General features: G+C 41.8%; 1 protein-coding gene across 2 annotated transcripts in view; it reads right to left on the bottom strand.

The window, feature by feature from the left end:
- The window catches only part of LOC125766413 (connectin-like), a 76,554-nt gene that overhangs the window by 6,216 nt on the left and 48,756 nt on the right, over nucleotides 1-21,582 (bottom strand). The window contains exons 4-6 of one of the 2 annotated variants that reach the window (XM_049432369.1): nucleotides 10,751-10,870; nucleotides 3,186-4,084; nucleotides 2,885-3,101 (exon numbers count right to left, since the gene is read on the bottom strand). In XM_049432369.1, the coding sequence (XP_049288326.1) occupies nucleotides 2,885-3,101; nucleotides 3,186-4,043 (1,075 nt within the window). In that variant the 5' untranslated portion in view covers nucleotides 4,044-4,084; nucleotides 10,751-10,870. The remainder of the gene's footprint in view (nucleotides 1-2,884; nucleotides 3,102-3,185; nucleotides 4,085-10,750; nucleotides 10,871-21,582) is intronic. The other variant, XM_049432368.1, reaches the window with a different exon arrangement.

Below are 21,582 nucleotides of genomic sequence, written 5' to 3'. Positions count from 1 at the left end.
AGCATAAAGCAAAATTTCATCGCGGAAAGTTTAATCCACCCGATACAGGAAAGCAATCAACCCATGGCAACCGCGTGGCACTATTTAATAATCGAAGATATGGTCAATTCTAAAGGTTGATTGGAAGCGTAAGTCCCTGTACACTTGACACGAGTCAGCATCGTTTGGTGCCGCATAACTTTTCATCAGTTTTGCTAGCGAAAGTTTTCTTTTTGCTTCTTTTCTTCCCTGTCTCTGTGCATTCCCTGGAGGAATTTCGGGCATCAGTCAAACCGCTCCCAAGAAGTGGCCAACGCGAAAGGGTGTGTGTGGGAGGGGGGGCGACATGCCATTGACGTTGAGATGATGATTCACCGGGCCACACCGGCCGGTCCAAAAGTTTATTTAGCTTTTACGGCTAATGAAAATTTAAATGAACTCAAAACCTGTGTTTGCAGGCTAGAACTAAGCACCCAGGTGCAGGTGGGGTATGGTGTGTGATCGGGGGCAAAGAAAAACTCCCACACACCGATGGTTAATGAAAACGATGATTGATGGTAGTGAGTTTCCTTCCGTCCAGACCGTGCACCTTGGCCGATGGCACAGGGTGGTTCGGTTTGCTAATGTGTGGCCTTCCGTGCGTCTGCGGTCACTTGCCGAGTGTCCAAAATGGGGTTTTATTTTTTTATTCGGGGGCGGAGCTGGAGGGTGGCATTTTTCAGGGAACCGGGCGAATTTCCATGTACACGAGTGACAGTTTTCTCCCATCAACCGGGCAAAGTTGGTAATTGTGATTGATGTTGGAGTGATTTTTTGTCTTCCCTTTTTTTTTATCTAACAGCATAAAACATAGACTTGGCTGTTAAATAATGCTTCAGCTCCGTGTGGGGTTATATGATACGGTAAGGTGAAACTTTTCCAAATGCCCCAAGCACTACCCCAAAAACCCATCTCAACGCAATGACACAATGGGTAGAAAATTGGGGGAGAAAAAAAAACAAGCCTGAACGCTTAAAAAAGAGAACCACTTGTGCTTGTGGAAAACAGCCAACCGAACTAAATACCACAAAAAAAAAATCGAAAAAAAGAACTCTTCATCCATAATCAAGTAGCGAATGATGAGTACTGTGAGTTTTTGTTTTCTTCGTTGACCACGGACCACCCAAAAAGTGTTATTTCTGTTAATTAAAATACAATTGCAATGTGATCTTTTGGCTGGACCTTCCGTTTTTGATCCACTGCTTGATTATTGCTTCCCATGTTACCGCCGATGGTGGTACCGCCAAAAACCTTTCCGTCGGTAGCTTTACATTGCAAATGATATGAATGATGAGATGAATTTAAATTAAATTTAAAATTATGCATTAAACTGTGTGCGTCGGTGCTGCGTGCGTAGGGATATGTACCGTGTAATCTATACGGAAAGTTAATTTCATCGTCCCGTTCAAGTATTCATCGTCCGAAAAATTTGTCGCCTGCGCGTCAACCACCGATCCAAAATGGAAAATGAAGTGTGTATGAGAAGCATTTTACTTTGATCTTTTACAAAGCACAAACGTAGGGACTGCACAGTTCTTTCACAGCGCCACCTCCACGTCAAGAGACGGTTGATGGAAGAGTAATATATTACTGTTTTTTATCCTCATTAGTTCTGTCATTTCTTCTTTACAACACACTACTCGCACGTGCAAATGGAACGACTGAAGATGAATTTCAAACAGAAAGGTCTGTATATTATTAAATTTCTCCGGCTCAACGGATCAAAGGGATTATGAAGTAGTCGGAGTACACTGGGGACAATAAAAAAACAAACACTCACGCACACTGTGGGATGCTTGGACTCATTATAATTGCCCGATGAGAGTTGAGTTCGATGGGCATCTGGTCGAGCCGACCGTTGCAACTGCCTACAGGTAGTTGGAAAAGTTTTTCGAATTATAATTAAACGCACCGTACGGTACTGAAGTTCATCATTCACCAAGGTATGCAATAAAGGCGTTTGTTTGAACTTCGGCATAATTGCTGTAGAATTCTCTACAGCAACTGAAGCTAACGGTTTACCATCAACCAATTACTCAGAATCTCCATCCATGCAATAGTTCCTGATGTACACTGTTTTGAATAGTTCATTGGAAGTATACCAAGCAGACAATTTTTCAACCCCCAAACTTTTAGTAACCAATTTGTTCCGTACAAAATATTTTGTATCACTAGTTGCATAGCTTTAGGCGCTTTTCGACGTAGAAAACGGTTTCTTGTTCGAAGCATTTTCAAGCAATTCTTCGGGATTGGTTTTATTCTTACATAAGATAACCCATCTAAATATTTTCGTTTGAAGCTCAATTTTACAGCTTTATGAAATTAATTTTCATTCAACATGTTCTTCTCTTGTTCGGGATCAATATCTTCCACTCTTGTTCGGGTTCGATGAACAATAAAAAAGGGAAGTATAATACGTATCACATATACTTTTCAGTGCGCAAGGACTTCCGGTCGGCTTGGTGAAGAACATAGATATCAAACCACTCATTACTTAAAGGTTAGCAACGAACTTTATTTTATTTTCCCCTTCCAGGTGAATGGAAACTCTTCCCAAACGAAGCTACCATGACATGACAGAAAAGCGGAAGCGAGACGTTAACCGGCTGCTGATGAAGCGCCCCAAGTGGTCGTAAAACAAAAAAAGGATCCTTTTTGAGGTCACACCATCAAAACCCGAAGGCACCAACGAATGCTAGGGTTAACTCGCACCACAAAAAAAAACCCTATTGTGACACTAATTGGGTTGAGATTTTGCACGTGTGCTCCAAAACCGGCTACCGTTTTGTGCCGTGTTTTGCTCGTTGCTTGACTCACGCGACGTAGCGAAGATATAAAACTTTCCTGCCCCGTTTTAATAGCGTACCTTTGAGATGAAGAATGGCCGTACTGTTGACTAGGTTGTCCATTAGTGGCAGGAAGTTGTTGTACGTAATCGTTTCCAGCTGATTGGAGTTTAGGTTGAGATTAAGGACGGCCGGTACGCCAGTAAAGATGCCCCGTTCGAGCCGCTTCAGCCGGTTGTTCTCTAGGTTAAGCTTCCGCAGGTTGTTCAACCCGTCGAAAGCACGGGCAGATAGTTTCTGTTGTATCAAATGATAAAAAGACAGACAAAGAAAAATGCAATTAAAATGGGAAGTTAGACAATAAAAGCGCTTTTTCTCTACCTCGATTTGGTTGTGATCTAGGTCCAGCTCCTGTAGACTCCACAGCTCCGCGAAGATTGTATCACCGATGAAGGTTAAACTGTTGGCCGTCAGCTTTAGTATTCTTAGATTGCCAAGGCCCTTGAAAATTTCGCGCGTCAACACAGATATCTGGTTCGATTCGAGCTTCAACTCGTCCAGGCTGGTCAGATAAACGAACACGTCGTCGTGCAGCATGGAGAGATTGTTGAAATCCAGATTAAGCTTCCGCAGTGCTGGCAGATGTACAAGCGCTTCCTTGTCTAGTTCGAGAATCTCATTACGTTCCAGATTGATCTCCTCCAGGAAAGGATGGTTGGCAAACGCGAACGGATGTACGATGCGGATCTGATTCTTGTGCAGCGTCACATTGCGCAGCTCGGTCAGATTGCCAAAAGCGTAGTTCAGCAGGTCCGGTATCACACCGTACTCGATCGTTAGCTGCTTTAGGTACTTGAGCGTGTGCAGTACGTCCGACGGGATGTACGCCAGGTTACCGATCTTCTGTACCGTAATCTTTAACTGCTCCAATGTGGACTGTGTCTGGAAGGCGAGCCAATTGGTGTCCTTACGCGGGAGTTCCTTGCTAAAGATCCAACAGTTTGCTTTCTGTGCTTTCACATGCGGATCGTCTGGTGAGCAGTGGCAGACCAGTTTCATCTCTCGATCGCCTGAGCAGAGGTTCATTAGCGGCGAGGGAACTATCATCTGTGGCAGTACAGGCGGTGAAGATTTTCCCTTCTTAACATCCTTCTCACGGTATCGACTCTCAATCGGGCTGGTGACGATACACAACACCAAGAGTACTAGCGTCAGATTTGGATATGTCGCAGATACCATCGTGAAGGAGAAGTTAGCTCGTTGCTCCGGAAAAGTTGTATCTAATATACAAACGAAAATTATGTTAAAAAAACGGTGTTTAATCAAATGAAAAACTTATTGCACCGAGGCATGTGGTTTTCCAAGTGCTAATGCTAATTAAAATAAATTTCCCCACCATACGAGAGTGCGGTTGTAATACGAGGAAAGCAAACTGTGCCACTCGGCAGTTATTGAAACGTTAACTACGTAAACAAATTGCGCCAAAGCAGACACTCCCGGCACGATTTAATAAGCGTTTGTTTTGCAATACAATTCAAAGAATTCCACTTGGCGAACGATTCCACACGTTGAATTTTGGTGATCAGTGAGTGAAAGCAGATATGTCTAATGAATGTGTTTATGGCAATGCTTGACAGGCAATATTAAATCAAGTGTTTTGATACGTATAATAATAATTAAATTTACCACCACAAAGTGTCGTTAAAACTTTTAGGTTTGCTGAATCCACGAATAAAACTCGATTTCATCATGAACTTGCATTCAGAAATATTTCGACTCGACTTCGATTTTCGACTTCAAAACGACAGACGAAAAACAGCTATTTCGATCATGTTTTGCAATTTTTCATCGATTGAGCAACAAGCGATAAGAAACCGAAATTGACAAAACAATGAACGAACAAAAGTTGTTTCTTTTCTTATCGAAAAAATCCTTACACCAGTAGCTCGCAACAAAACTACTTGAAACAAACCTCATTGAGCAACCGAAGGATAAGGATTGTCGGTTAGGAAAGACTCGCGCGTTTGGCATAGTGAAAGCGTACTGCACCGAACGGCCCCCGAAATAAGGGAAAGTCAATGAACAGCTTTATTATGAAAGTAATTTCCGGTTCCAGACAGAGTGGCGCCGAGATAGTAACGAACGAACGGGAAGCACTATTGGTTTCATTCGAGAGCATTGGGAAGCGGCTTCGAGAAATTCGTTGAGGATTGAACTTCATCATAAAAGATTCTAGAGTTTTAATTTTTTTTTGTAGATATTTTCAATGATAATTTCGTTTTAAGCGATTTAATAGACAATTTTCGAATAATTTTTGATCAACTTTTTGATTAGTACAAATTTGTTTTCTTTTCTTACTTTACATAGAGTGTTTAATGTAAAGAAATAAATACTGTGTTAATGAACTTCGAAATTTAACACTTAATACATTTCTTTTAAGATTGTTACCAGCACGAACATCTTGAGGCAGCTTCGAGCGAAAATGGAAATGATTTAGCAGGAATTTTTATCAAAGAAACACGTTTGATTGAAAGAAATAATTTCGTAGAAAGTAAACATTTTTTCCAACGGCTGTTAAATAAAGCTGCGATGAACGCCAAGAATTCCTAAGAAAGTGTATTTTTCTTCAACGTAAATGTTCAACGAGCAGGATACAAGGAACAAAGAATGAAGTTCATGAGAATGCATGCAAAAGAAAATGTGGCAAACGAATAGGCCACCATTCGGGAACGAGCCGTGGGTCAGAACACGAGATTGGCAATAATTGTATTACAATGGAGGAGATCAAATTGTAATAAAATTTAAATGACGCTTGCACCACCACCATCATCCCCATTCTCCCCAAACCAATATTTGACCGACCACTGGGAAATTTGATCGTCCGCTGAAATATTGGCGCTCGTTTACACTTTATTCTCTTCCAATTACGTGCTGCGAACCGGCCCTCGGTTCCGGCCACTTCCGCTTCCGGTGAATGTAAATCAACCGGACAGTGTTCGAAGGGTGGAAAGAAATACGTAACGCCCGAAAAGGAAACACAAATTTTGCAAACGCAACCATTGTTTGGGAATGCGAGACCTAGGTTGTGAAGTGTGTGTGCGGCAAAACGGCATATTGATGAGATGAGATTTCTCCGCACGATGAAGTTGTGCGCATCATTGCGAGCATTTATTTATCATTGCTACGGACGCCTGAATGTATGCTTCCGGATTTGCTTGCCAGCGCGCGGGTGTCTGTTGTTGATGGTTGCGTCGGAAGCGTCCGTGAACTGTGTCGGATAGGAGATTGAAGGCTACGTCTGTCTTTACCAGGAGCTGGCAGAATGTTTGATGGCGTAGAAAAGCATCGGGCTAGAAAGGCTTGTAAGCCTGTGGCCCGTTTCCCCTTTCACATACCCCAGCTCACCATATAATGGTAGAAATAATACTAAAGCTTTTCGTATTTTATTCTCCGACGGCCATTTTCTAGCTGCTTCCTTTGCCGGTGTAAAAGCTTGTTCTTGTTACCAGCAAAATCATCTTCAGACTTCATCGGATTGGATTGGCCTTCAGAGTGATGAATATTCTACAGAAGTAAAGCGCTGGCAAGATGAGCAGTCAAACGATGATTGAGCATAAAATTGCTCCTGGTCCGCACAAAAGCAAAAAAGTGCGGACAAGAAGAACCGTATTTCTCACAAACACACAGCCAGAAAGCTTGTTTTTTCCGTTTTTCGAGGGGGGCAACGTTCCGGAAGTAGCAAAGTGGTGTGGCTACTTGCGTTCGGATTGATTTATTTCCGGTCGTCTGACCCGGTGTCTTGACTTTTACTGCTTTCAGCAGCCGGTCAGTTCACCAAACCGGACAGCATGGGTTCGATTTGCTGCATGCGGTTTTTCTTCGATTGTTTCACGATTTTTCGCTTCAGTTTGGTTTGCTTTTGTTTTGCCACGATGAAGCCATGCTATCAAATCGTTTCGCACGGCTAGCATTGGCAAATGGAAGGGAGCGGAAGTACAAGAAAGAGTCGGAGAAATGAGAAGGAAATTGTTGATTGATAAGGATCAACCTCCCGCGAGGGGGTGGCGCAACGTTGGCGCGGTGTCGGAAACCTTAGTTCTAGAACTCTCATGGGAAACGAATGAATTAATCACACGCAGGAAGGTGGAAAACTAATTAAATTATGGTTGCAAATCAATCCACACAGCATATCATTAGAGTTTGTTTTTTGTTGTTGTTCCTATTATTACGAGCATTATCATTTCATAGAAAATAATTAACTACGTTTCTGTAATGCTTCCGAGAACAGTAAAATGGGAATGATTTAGAATCGAAATGAATTTTAATTTATGAATGAGTTTTCTGACCATTAGCGCAGTAATGGTACCATGATCGTATGCACATTACATACAAAACAAACATAATTTAGCAATAATAAAAAATGGCTTTTATGTGGTAGCTATTATGCAGTTTATTTTGCACATATTTGCACATTTTGTTGATGCTCATCGAACTTTTCCCTCCGAGCTGAAGTAGGGCATGGAGTGGTATACATTAAGCGGCAAGACGTGTGGTGGTTACCATTCAGCCAGCATACAGAATGCAACTCCGAATGCCACCATAATAAATGTGACTACTTACGTTCGGCACTAAGCCATATTACTTTCCTTTCAGCGATGGTACCGTTGTACCTTGCATTTTTTTATGACAGTTCCCTTTTTGCCCATCATGGGCATGGGCGAGCAAAACTTCATAAACACAATTACGAAGCAATTTGGCATCGATCCACTCGCCACGGTGCCACGGGAACTGCTGCTGGTCGATGCTTTTTTATGACCCAGCCGCGTGCGCTTTCAACTGTGCCAAAATACGTGCCCCTTGAATGTCGTGCAAGGAAAATTTGTAATTTCTTGCACTTTTCTCCCCCCCGTGGGAAAGTTGATCGTAATAAACGATGACCTGATGACTCCCGAGCTGTAAAAGGATATCTGTCAACCCGTCGGGGAGGGCATTTGGTGTGTACGTCCATGTGTACGTGAATGCATTTTTCCATATCGTTTTGACACTGGTTGGGGAGTTTTGGATGTTGAAAATGGTTTTTGGTGCATCAATTTCATGTCTCCTGTCATTCACTGATGACCCGATGACGTGTCTTTGACTTTTAGAAGCATTTTTTTCGCCTAATTTAATTGACTTTCATTTAATACCTAAGAAAGTGTTTATATGAATAGGATTTGTGTGAAATATTTCGAAAAAAATATAAAGTTTTAGCGACTGATAAATAAGTAAGTAAGTAAATAGAGAATATTATTGAATTTCTCTGTTGGTATGTATTGGTACGAATTACAAATTAGAACTGAGTCTTATGAGATTATGGAACAATCAGCATATGAAGATTACTGAATAGCCCAAAGCGCTTGAGCTTTTGATCTCATAGAAAGGATCATTTATGAGATTATTTTTTGTTTTTGTAGTTAAATTAAATACTATTATCCCAAAACGTAATCGCATTTTTATAATTCGTCGACAGTTGACCAAAGATAGATTAATGTTTTAAGTAACTTTTTGGGTCTTTATATTCATATATTGTATCATATTGTTGAAGAGCTTTCGTACTTAAAAAATCCATAAAATTTAATCTTCATTTTTGGGATATGTATTACTAGAAAATGAGTTTTAGCAGTTACAGCTCTTATCATCTTTCCGGCAGATAAATCCACTCTTTGAACTATCATCATGATTCCCGTTTCCCGCATTGGTTTATGTTTTCACATTGTCCATAGCCATTTTCGACCATTCCAGCAGTAGAACAGAAAGCATTCGGAATGCTAGATTGGACCGTCAGCGTGTTTGCTTTTGTGTGCCCTCAAAGGATGAGCCATTTGCTCCCCTTTTGACCCGACCACCATTCGCAGCATCGCTCTTTGTGCACGGCACAAAACGGCACGGTAGCGTAAGCGTGTGCGCGCGCGCGCTTTCGTCCCCCCTTTTTTTACTGCAGCGCCATGTCAGTGCGCTTCACTAAAGCGCATAAACTAATGGCCGCCGTGAGTCGTTCATTTTATTGCCATTCGTCCGGTGCTATGGTACTTCTGGTGGTGCCAGCTCAGCGTGCTCACCATCGAAGAGACAACGGGTGTGAGCGTGCTTTTATGGCATCATGGCGTCTCCGCTCGTTTGGCCCCATGCATACCGTCGCGCGCAGTCCCGCAGGACAATTTGTGCTAAAAATGTTGCCCCACCGGGAACGATACCTACGGTTGGTGCGGAACTGGAAGTTGGCCAAACATAGACAATAATTGCCGACCGAAAAATGTGCCCCAAACCCTTCGCGCGATTATGATTGCGCTGCTCACCTGAGGCTTTTGTTGCGATTCGCCCCGGCACCGAATGCCTTCAAACAAAGAGCAGCCCGAAGGAGATTTTAAGAGCTGTTTCGCGACCGGTTAGTAAGACTCAATAACCATTTTCCATAAATATCATCCCACCAACCGATCCTGCTCGTACGACGGGGACGGGTGTGGATTATAATGTTGCGCAATGGGTGCTTTGTGGGTTGGGGCGCGAACCGCTTGACAGAGGACACCGGAAATTGCTCGACAGAATGGTTCTTGTTGACGGGTGCCGTTTCGCTTTTGCATCAAAAACTTTCCAATTGATTCACCTCAATTCGGTTCCAAGATGGCCGCGGTACCGTTCCCTGGAGAAAGGATATCGGACTACTTTTGTAGCGAAATTTATCGCTTCCGAACCGTCCGTTGGATGACTTCGTTCCGCTAGCGTGTAATTCTATTATATTTCGGTTGGAGGAAGTGTTTTTTTTTCTTCTTGTTGTTGGAAATACGCAACTTCACCATCGTTCGCGGTTTACTCGAGAGTGAAGGCCAAGCAAAAAGGCTAGCGCAGTGTCCAACGAGGTTAAAGGTTCGTTTGTTCCTCACTTCGTTTCGATCGCGCCCCGTCCAACCCGGTACCGTAAGTACCATAAAGGCTCAAGAAGGCATTTTATAATGTTCATTTTTTCCGGCAGCATCATAGGCCGATTCTGATCACCCGTGACCGGGTCGCCTAACAGGATGGGTATATACAATTTTCCCAGCTTATCGTTTACCATCTTTACCACCGTCACGCTTTGATCGCTTTATTGAATTTCAATAATATTTCCCTCCCTTGGCTGGTGTACCGATTCACTGCAAAAGGATCGCAAGAACCGTAGGAGACAGTTTTCCTTCCCCAACCGGGTATGGTTTGTTTTGGCGTGGTAGAGTGAGGTACAAAATGAGATGAGACGTTTACAAGACATTTTTATCAATCATAATTGATTGCCCGACCTCCTCGGTGGGCTGGTTTCCGGGATCGATTTGCTTTTGTGGTAATGCTGTGATTTGTTCGGGACCGGGCATAAAAGGAGCGTGAGTTGTAATCGATACCGTCAAATGCAGATCGGGCATCTTATGATGTAAGAGATTCCATTCAAATGTTTTGTTTTTTTTTGTGTTCTTCTTTGAGATGAATTTTAGTAAGTGTTCATAAGAAATATTTTTCGATGTAATAGTAAACTGGTTTCTGTATAATAACGAGAAATATTTTTATCAAACAGGCTTCAGTTTAAACGTTGATCCTCGATTGTTTTCTAATAAAAAGCATAATTGTAACACTTGCATACATTTAGGCGTCACGCAAGGCTAATTGACAATTACTTTTCATAACGACGCAAAACATGTATTTACCAACGCATATAATTTTGTAAGTTATTTAAAAAGTAAAAACATCCTTCTTTGGAAAAATCGTCTCTTTGGAAGAGACGTTAGTAGTGTTCCTTTAACAATATACATATTTCGTTCGGTAAGCGAAAGAACTATCTACCAAAAACACATTGACGGATATGCTGTTCATCGTACATCTTGGGCTAATATTGGAAATTCCGTCCGCTAATGGTAACACCACACTGTTTGCCCTAAGCGTACCTGATATCGGTGTTTTTCCTCCCTCGAGCACACAAAAACGTTTCCTAACGTTGTACCGAGCGATCCCAAGAGCTTAGCAAGTAATTGATTCTGCCGATTTGCTGGCGTTAATTAACATGTCTGAAATGAGAAAAGGGAACAGGGAAAAGAAGGCATTAGCGCACCCGATAGGTAAGCACACTAACGACACTATACGTGTAGCGTCCTCGAAAGTAAACGGCAAAGAAAAGGCAAAGGTTTCTCGTAAGAGGGTTTTTTTATGCGATGGAATCGAGTGCTACCGACAATGGATCGAATGCACCAATCCGCTAGCCAGCTCCCGTTTGGATTACTGCATCCGGAAGAGTAATGTTTTAATTCTCTTCATTCCAGCGTGAGCCCATTCATTATCTCCCACCAACCTTCACTGTTGGTAAGGTTTCATTATGGTGCTTCGTACCGTACGGGCGTCTCCTTTCTTGGAACCTTGTCCTTGCCGATCTTGGAGCTTAACGATGCATGGCTCTCGCACGGAAACGCATGCCAGCACAAGGATAGCTGATGAGGAGATTTTGACTCATTGTCTTAGAAAGCTACATTCAAAATGCACACAGTCTCATACATTTCCTCTGATACGCTTCTGGAAATAGTGTGCGAAGTTGTGCAGGAAAAAAATCACACAAAAACAAACGATAAAGCTCTTTGAATTCGTCTGCTTTTTTCGGGGGAACATTTTGTCTTTCATGTGCCACATTGTACGGCTGAAGGCGTTTTGTCAGGTTTTTGGGGTACAGAGCGTACGGAAAGATTGTTTCCACTTGAACGACGCATAAATCCTCCGAACGTGTGCTGGTACGTGTGTTGGTGAATGCTCGTCTGGCTTTCTTTGTTTTCTTCAATGTTCAATGATAGCTACGTGAGCTGTACCATGTGCTAGGTGGTACTGCAATGCGTGATAGGACGGTTCCCTGTTTTCTCGCTGGTTTTATGTTCTCACCCACTGCGCTAATCCATTCCATTAGATTTAATTCTCATTTCGGGTAAAAGATACTTCTCAGCTGATGGTGGCGTAAACTAACGGTGGAAAGCTTTTTGAAAAAATAAACGACGGCGATGATAGGGATGAATGTGGAAACAAAGGTTTTAATTCGTTGCCGGTAAATTTATGAAATGTAAAACTTTTTATGCAATGATCTATTTACAATCTTTAAATCAATCTCATAACGTTAAGTATTAGCTCTTGTTTTTAGTAGAAATTCATGACAAATTTAAGCACTTGTTTTAAAACAAAAGCAATACAATTTTGCCTTTAAATTTGTTTTTAGGATTTTCAGAAAAACAAAAAAAGAAATGAATTTAAATTTTGTTGCACAAATAAGCTAAAACATCATGGCTATTTGACTATTACAAGAAAAGAGCTTCTAAAGCCTGTTGGATTAGCTTTTTTGATGAGAGGATTCTACCAAACAGCAAGATTGTCACGTTCCGGTGTGAGTTAGGAGCCATTGTGCTACTTCACTAGTGGTACAAATTAGTCAGCTTTATTGATGTTAGAAATGTTAGACAAAAGTTCAAACAATTTGAAGTATACTTAAGAAATAACATCATAATAGCTTTATACTTCAATCCTCGTGCATGAAAGTGCACTTCAATTTTCGGCTTACATAGCACTGGGAAAAATGCTTGATATTCATTTACGATGCCCACACGTGGAAGTTAAATCGGAGTCACTTTTCGAACAAATGTGGTGGGCGTCAAGTGGTGAATTAAATCGCGTTCCTTTTATGTGCCATTGTTCCGGCTAACAATTACTCTGCTGCTTTCACTTATTGTGCCAAATCATTTCCCTAACCTATTTGTACGAAAGCAACAAAACATCTGGAAAAACAATTCTCCAAAACACCGATATGGTGCGGGGGCGTTACGGCAATAAAAAAAATGATCCTACATAAGCTGTGAGTGCGATAACGACATAACGCCCTGCGAAGCTGCACGAACCGAAACAACATTGGCAATCATGTTCCAGCTGCTTGTCGAAACAACCGAAACGACAACAACAAAAAAACCCCTCCCGAAAAACAGCAATCAACTCTCATTACCCGGGATAATGTTATCAGACACTTTTCGCACGAGTGTTTTGTATGTTGGGCCCCCCGCGCCCTTTGGTTGGCGGAGAGAGGTCGGGTGAAAGACGACATAAAATTGAGCTTTTTCCTAAAATCCTACCCGTTCCGGTGCCCCTACACACTGGCAACGAGCAAAAGCGTTAAAGCTTGGGCAATTTAACCGTTTAAAAGTCATTTTTCCCGACCCGTTCATCCCGTGGCTCTGTAGGGATGGCAGAATGGGGGAAAGAGAAAACACTCGTTTGCCTTTGCCGAGTCGTCGAACCGATCCAACCAACCGTTTCGAAATCGCTCCATTTCCCAATTAGGTTTGCACCATTTCGGGGTGAGACAAAACACCCGGGGGGCGGGAAAGTGTAGGCAGTTTCGTGTGGATGAAAAAAGGGGAGCCTTTCGAAACCACATTCCACCCGGGGATGTTCGCTTCTAATATCAATATTTTAAATAATAATCAGAACTTATTTGAAAACCCCTTAGCAAACGATAACGTCTTCCTTAGGCTGTGCATCTTTCGCCGTCGGCTCGATTTTGTAGCACGAGAATCGACAAACGGCAAAACGATACTCGAGCATCCACCTCAAAGTGGGATGAAGTGTGTTTATTCTTCAGGCTTTAGACTGAGTGGGCGAGTATGGTCGGAGCAGTATTTTCTTTAGGTTTGGTGTTTTTTTTTCTTTCGTTCGTCTTCTAGCGCTTCCTGCGTTATCCCTAACCGTCCCATTTTCGCAATGATTGGTGAAGAATAAATTTCACAATTTTAGCTCAATTCACGGTCTCACAGTCGATCGGGGGTGGATTGACGTTCGTGCCATGGTTGACAAGCGGGTGACGGGTATCGGGTCAACCGGTGTCATAACCGAGGCGAGAACATTAATGAAGATGATACCATAACCGTTCATCGTTACCTCACCTACCGAACCACCAGCCAGCACTTCTAAGCATCGTTTGTTCTGATGGGCTTTCCCTCTCATTCTCTCTTTTTGTTTCTCTGTCTAGCTTGAAGTAGCGAAGAAGCGTTAGGAAAAAAGGTCAAATGGAAAATAATCACTTGAAGGTGAAGTGTTTTTAGTACCGCCAAAACCCTCCTCCGGAGGTTATCTCCGGAACGGGTGGTTCACCATCCTAATGGTGCAAAACAAAAAAATATCCCTCCGGTCTCGGGATGAATCGAGTGAAAGGGAAAAAGGCCGCTTTGTAAAGGAAAAGTTTTGAAAGGACCGAAAATATGTCTGCGTTGATATTCTACAACAACCCCAAACTCAGGCCGGCCATTCGGACCGGTGTTATGGTTATCCGTCCGCGGAACAATCCTTTGCTACCGTGCGCCTCCATCGGGCTTCGGCTTTTCTTTGTGTGGATGAGATTTTTGTGAACAGCAGACGGAGCACGAGAAAAAGGTTTGGAAAATAAAACGGCAATGTCAGTGGAAGATGTTCCAATTTGTTTTTAGAATATTTTTTTTTGCTACTGCTGCTGCTGCTGCTGTTGTTATCTTGTACTACTTTTCCAAATACTCAGACATTTCTTCAGTGTCCTGAACTTGGGTTCAGTGGCTTTTTGGAAGAAACTTTTCTTTTATAGTGCATGCAGTTTTTTTTGTTGTTGTCTGCTTTTAAGAAACCAAATTCCTTCATCCGGTACTGCTGTTCAAAAGAGAGTCAATGCAAGAAAAAGTAATACGAAGCTAAGAGAAAACAATCTTTCAACAAAAAACCTTTGCAAAGATCGCACTTTCACGGCACGGTGGTTAAAGGCGGTAGAAAAGTGGTCTAAAATAAACATTAAATACTTAAAACTAAACAGAAACCCACTGATAGATTTGTTATAATTGCAAGCTTTAGTTAGATTTCTTATTTCTAAAACGAACAGACACTCCAGAAGGTATAAAAAATATTTGTTTTTAATTTCACCTAGATGTATTTGTTTAAAGTAAAGAGTAATAGTGAAGTCATAAAATTTGGACCCCACTCAGGCCACTGTGTCGTTCGGGGTAAAATTCAAAATCGTGTCTATTTCACACGGATGCCGAAGAGAAAAGCGATTTCTTTTTTGCACGAATAACGAAAACCGATGGCGCAACGGGTGCAACGGGGACGAGCATCGCCAGAACGCTTGACGTGGACGAATGCGAACGGAAACGGAAACCGCTCGAGAAAATTATCGTCAACGCGAGTGGTGTTAAGTGTCAGTTTCATTTATCGTCCTCGTTTCCTATCTCCACTGTCGCCGTCGTCGTCCATCCTATCGTGCGGCACGGATCCGTCTGGGGCGGGTTCCTTTGTTCTGTAATATATATTTATTTTTATTTTCCACTCACACTGCCTAGCGCCCTTTCTTTCCATGCGCTAGCGTTTGCAGTCCTTCTGCGCCATGATTAAGGCCACTCACGCAAGTATGCTTCGAGGACGCTGCTGCAGGCAGAGAAGGCACTTACGCCTCCAGAGTGCCATTGCGTTTGCGTTCGAATTGCATGAGAATGTTCCGTTGTTGCTTGGTTTCTTCGCTTTTCTTTATTTCAGCTTCGCCCTTCACGTTCTGTTTAGTCTTTTTCTTTCGTTCAATTTTTCCACTGCTTTCTCACCGTTGTCATGAATGGTGGAAAATTGCCTCGTATTATCTGTTTTAGCACCACCGTTTCCGCTTTGAATTTCATCGCCAAACGGTCGATGCTCGGTGGTTTGGGGTCGTGGTAAGCGTGAGGAAAAAAACAACCCTTGAAAACAATCCGTTTCGAATCGCTATGAAAGCTTCGGCAAGGGGAGGATTAATCCGGGATCCGGTAAACGCGAAGCGGAAAAGGGAGAAAATAAAAAGTTCTCAGAAACAGACGCCATTTACATGGTTGCTTGATTTTAGGGTTGTTTAAAGTGTTGTTGAAACGGGGTAGGAATTGGCTTACTTCTACAACAATACGTTTTGTATTATTGTTTTAACTTGAAGGTATTGGAAGGATTTTTAAATGGTCCTTTTTCGTTCAATATTCAGTTATAATTTTCATTCACTGATAACAAACACTAGAACAAAATTTCAATATAAATTGAAGGTAAAGGTATATAAACCTAAAAAAAGTAAAAGTAAAATAACATAGTAATTATTTATGCTCGATTCACTTTACCATATTACAACTTTAATCTTGAAACGAATATAAAATGGAGTTATCTTTTGAACTGAGCATCTTATTATAAATTCCAACATTATAGTACACCTTTTAGTGGAGCACTTGAACACTTTGAAGACAATTTCTTCCACCTGGAGTGAGAGTGATGAGAATAGCTTACCCTTTTATGTGTCTCACACTCTTGTTCATTTTGATTAACATACCTTCGACGGGACGTGTGCATACCTTACCCATCGCTAAACGCGAAACAAACACCGTTTCGTCCGCTATCCCCAAACGCAATCCGTTTTCAGCACTCCGAACAAGCGGTTGCGGTTCATCCGAAAAGACAACCGGCTTCGTATCACGCTCGGTACCAGGTACTTTGCCCCTTTGGTTCTAAGCTAAACTGTCCAAAAACCCCTTTTTGTGGCTGAAGGTCGAAAGCTGCCAGTACAATGTGACCCGTATCGAAGCACGGGGAAAGCAATTTAAGATTAAAGTTAAACGATCCCGCTTTGTGCGATGATGCGCAACTGAAGTTCGTTATTTTTGTCTTGCTTTGTTCACAGTCCAACGGTTTGCCGTTCCTAATCATCTTGACTTAGAACGTTTGCCGTTTCACGGTGCCGCTTTTTTGACGCTTTCCTAGCGCGCCACGACAGATTATAGCAAATCCGAGAAACGCTTCGTTGCGCGTAAAGTTCTGCTTGCATGTGATGGTTTGTGTATCCTTTTTGTTTTGTTTTTTGCTTGCCACCAATCGTACGAAAGGCTCTCCACACACCGACGCGCTCGTGTACGTGTGTCCTTTTCGCTAATCTTTGACAGTTTGTTTCGACGGATCTGGCAGTGTAAAAAAGCTGTAGCAGAACAACTTTTATAAACTTCGTGAGTGTGCTTTTAAAGTTTGTTTTCCCCCCCAATCCACCGATAACGCGATCGACAAACAGATAATGTGTTGAAGGAAAACTATTGAAGTTGGTGGATGTGAACTTGAAGCACACTTGAAATCTTTCGTGACATGTGTGCTCGATATCGGTAAACGAAGACGCTTCTGTTGTGTTAGCATTAACGGTAAAGCAAAAGCAAAAAGTAAATCTGTTTTGCAGAGCAGTTAAAATTGTTCAGCTTTCATCTACACTTCCAAGTATTTCTCCTAGTACATCAGTACATGTTAATGGATACCGAGAATTCCATTTCTCACAATAATGGAGCATAGTTTGATCCTCACAATGCTAATAACAAAATCTTCCTACATTCCGGTTTGCAGAAACCTTTACCATTTTTCGCTTGTAGTGATTAGAATTCTTCCAATCCTTATCCTTATTCTAGACAAGCGGATCAGAAATACGCACAGTACACGATGGCCATCTCAAGTACCTGGTAGGATTAGGTTGATCCTCATGATTTTTCCATTCGAATTTGCGAAAAGCTTTTTCCAAGCTAATATCTAAACCTACCGCTTACGGAATAAAATAACTTCATTGCTCCATTTTAAATCCAAGGTATTTGCTGAAGCAAACCCCTTTGTTGGGTTACATTATGCACTCGCTGGATGTAAAGCTGCACTGCAGCAGCACCGGACAGGCTTAAGCAGCTTTCGGAAAACTGCACACGTCTGAGCTTAGCTGGTGAAGCCCTGCCCTGCTGTAATCAATGAATTAATTTACAGATAACCTTGCGTTGTTCCGTTGCACTACTCCAATAACAGCCGGCGAAGTGATGCTGCTTAAGACATTATTTAAACATTGTACAAATCTTGTATGTTGCGAGTGTACAGTTCCAGACCGATGGTTCCGGAAATCCTCTCGATTGCTTTCGCAAACACACTCGACATTCGGGCCGAGCATACCGAGCGGGACTGTAACGTGCATAAGCTACCGTTTGCTTCACCATCGTTTCGTTCGATTATGCAGATTGACGCAGAAAAGTGCATCCGTGCTGCTCGGCTAGTGTTGGTTACCATTTTTATGCTTCACTGCACCCGGGAAGTTGCCGGTTTCCGGTATCGTCAACGGTGGTTTGCGATCAGGCTAGTTGGTGCTCGTGTTCGTGGCAAGCGTTCCGGATTCCGTGTAGCTTCCGGACAAAGTGAACCTAGTGGGTGCCACCGGTGAGCATCGCAATAAACATCCCGATAAGTACGGCATGACTGGCAGACCGGTTTTGGAGGTTGGCTCTGTACAACTCTGGCACCAATAAACGACCACGAGCTGTGTGGGAGATATTGCTCGAAGGGGAAAACCATTCGGCCGTCAGTTTGGTGGCCGGTTTTTGGACTTTGACGAGGAGCGGGGTTTACTGAGTTGCAATGCAAGCGTACACTACACTGAACAAATACCGGCCAGTCGGAATCATCGGGTATCAAACATTCTGCCGGTAGATGTGATGTGGCATTTGTGTTGCGAGAATAATAATAATAATCATAATGATGATGATGATGATGATGCCCTGGTGGTGATGGTGCCCTTACGGTGAATCAACCATACAAAGAGCCAATTGAACCCGGAGGATATGCGAAACAGTCACGATTCGTACGAGAATCCACCAGACAGCTTCCTCGGTAAACAGGCGTCGACTGTGGAGCGTTGCGAGTTCCGAGCGAATACCACAGAATGCGAAACATTCATCTGAGACGTGCCCTTACAGTACGTTGCAACAACGACAGTGCCCGTAAGGTATGCAATACAAAGGCAAGGGCTTTTGTCCTACACTTCCCAAAACCCCTTCGGTGGCAGTGGCCAAGCAGACAGAAGCGGAAGATTGATTTAACAACCACACGCCGATTTGTACACTGCTCAAACTGTGCCTCTTTCAGGGTGACTATTGTGGTTACAGATGAGAGCGTATAGAAGAACAGATGTGAAACTATTGGTAAAATTTATGTGTTTGTAAAGATGCCCAAGGAATAAGGATATTCGAAGAGATGAATAGAGAGAGAGAGAGAGAGACATAGAGGACATAGAGAGAGAAGAATAGAATTTGCGAACAGTCAGAAATTATCGGGTGCCAGATATGGATAGTTGCACAGGATTCATCCCAATGCATTAATGTCGTTGTTAAACGTCTTATTGTTGACTTAAGACGTTTCATTTGATCTTGTTTATTGCTTGTCTAAGGCTTTTGAATTCGTTATCACTGTTGTTGAACGATGTGTAACAATAACCGGATTTGGCTTTCCGAAGGGTTGTGCAATCACTGAGACGTGAGTAGTTTCAAAGCGCCTGAAGGTATGCAATTGTCACTTTGTTTGTCGCTTTAAGACTGTTCTAGCCAAACTATTACATAAATAAGCAGGCCACAAAAGAAGAAGAAGTTTGCGAACGCGTTTCAGATTTTGTGTGCAAAACTCCATATAAATAAAATTGCGAAATGTCGCTACACTGGTATTTTCAGCGTAAAATCGCTTCTCCAAGTGCTAAGGGGTTTTCCCAAGGGGGTTCCAAGTTTCCTAAGGGGTTAGCCTTGGTTTTTTTTTGGGAAATTTTGCAAAATTTTAAAAATTGATTTATTTTGATACGAATTTATTGGAATAAGTTTCTCGTCACTCAAATAATGCTTTAAATAGAAGAAAGCATAAAAAATAAGAAAAAACTAAAACAATTCTGAAAACTCGAAAATTTCCTAAGGGGTTAGCCTTGGGTTTTTTTGGGAAATTTAGCAAAATTTTAAAAATTGATTTATTTTGATGCGAATTGGTTGGAATAAGTTTCTCGTCACTCAAATAATGCTTTAAATAGAAAAAAGCAAAAAAATAAGAAAAAAATAAAAAAAATCAAAAAACCCGAAAATTTCCTAAGGTGTTAGCCTTGGTATTTTTTTGGGAAATTTAGCAAAATTTTAAAAATTCATTCATTTTGATACGAATTGGTTGGAATAAGTTTCTCTTCACTCAAATAATGCTTTAAATAGAAGAAAGCATAAAAAATAAGAAAAAAATAAAACAATTCTGAAAACCCGAAAATTTCCTAAGGGGTTAGCCTTGGTTTTTTTTGGGAAATTTAGCAAAATTTTATAAATTGATTAATTTTGATGCGAATAATTTTAATAATTTTGGTTGAAATAAGCTTCTTTTCATTTAAATAATGCTCTAAATAAAAAAAGCATAAAAAATAATAAAAAAAAATGTATAGGTTGAATCATCCCTTATTTATAAGTTGTTACAAAATATTGTTTAAAAGTACATGTTTTGTTTCAAATATATGTAAAAGATAGACGAAAACTTAAGTAAATTGCGAAACTGTAGTATTTACAAGCTGTTATCGAGATGCAACGGGAAAACCATTCACGTTGAGAACGATCGATTGTGTAAAAAATTAAACTGCTACGCAATATGCTCTTTATTGAACAGATTACCTTTGTCTGATACTCCATTACAGACCAATCATTAAATGTAAATGCACGTACGTACTCGAAGTACATTAAAAACGGTAACAGTCGATGGTTTCCCATTTCCACATCCTTACACACATACTCAATGTTCGACTCCCTCTACTCAAGTTCATTCAATCGTAGCCAGATTTGTGATATTCGTGCCCATTCGTTTTTTAAACTCGAAAAAAGTAAATAGGAGTAAATGGTGGACAACTCGCACCATCGCCGTGAGGATTGTCGGCAGGACGGGTGAAAAAAATCGGATTTGCGCTCCAATAAGCGTACATCTTTGGTACGATAATGTTTTCCGCCGTATGCACACAACCTGCTGCTGCGCTGCACACCGGCAAACGATCGTTATCGTGCACAAATATTTGATTGCATACTATCGGTTCCGGTTCGCTTTCCCAAACAGGGCACGGAATGGTTGAGCGGATGAATGGAAACGGACGCAAAACGTTTCTGGTAACCGAGCCGGATGTTTTGTGAACTGTTTGAATGAACGCAGCAGAAGAGTGAAAGGACTTTTCTCGATTCTATTTTTTTCTTCTTTTTCACCCACTCCAAATGCATTCCAATGTTGGACGAGGTGCTTGGTATGCGTGTCAAGTACAACACCGCGCACCGCGATCCCAATGAAGAAAGTCATAGGACAAGCGGTCGTTCGTGGAAAAGGGAACGAAACTCAAATATTGAATCACTTATATCAAATCAAATAGCATTAACATTTCAATCATTTAATAACGGAGCGGAATATTAAATTTCGTTCGATCGCATTGTTCGTGTTCGTGCTGGCACATCGATACCAACTGCTGCGTGACGCTGGAAAGCGTGTGACGTGCGGGCGTGGAAAAGCATGTTTTGAATAGAGCATGTTGCCGTGTTCTGGCCAGGGGTTGCGTTGTGACTGAAGAGGGTGCTGGTGTGCAAAAGATACATGCAGCATATCGTTCGTAATTCGACCGGTGTTGTGTAGTAACGGAAAGTGCGAAGGATTGTCGGATAGGACACCATTGCGGTTCTGGCAGCGAGTGCGAGGAGGCACTGGAAAAGCTTCTTGGTGTCGTGAAAATTCTCGCATGTTCGCTCATGTACTGACCTTAACATTCTAAATTGTGTTAACATTCACTCCATGAATCGTCCCAAAGAGTTTGCATTAAAAGACTTACGCAGATGTGCAATGGTTTCGATTTTTTGTTCTAACAATATAATTTAGGACAATATTTTTATCACGCATTTTTTATGGAAAATGT

The sequence above is a fragment of the Anopheles funestus genome, chromosome 2RL (assembly GCF_943734845.2).
Source record: "Anopheles funestus chromosome 2RL, idAnoFuneDA-416_04, whole genome shotgun sequence".
Taxonomy (NCBI): domain Eukaryota; kingdom Metazoa; phylum Arthropoda; class Insecta; order Diptera; family Culicidae; genus Anopheles; species Anopheles funestus.
This window is presented reverse-complemented; position numbering and strand designations above follow the sequence as displayed.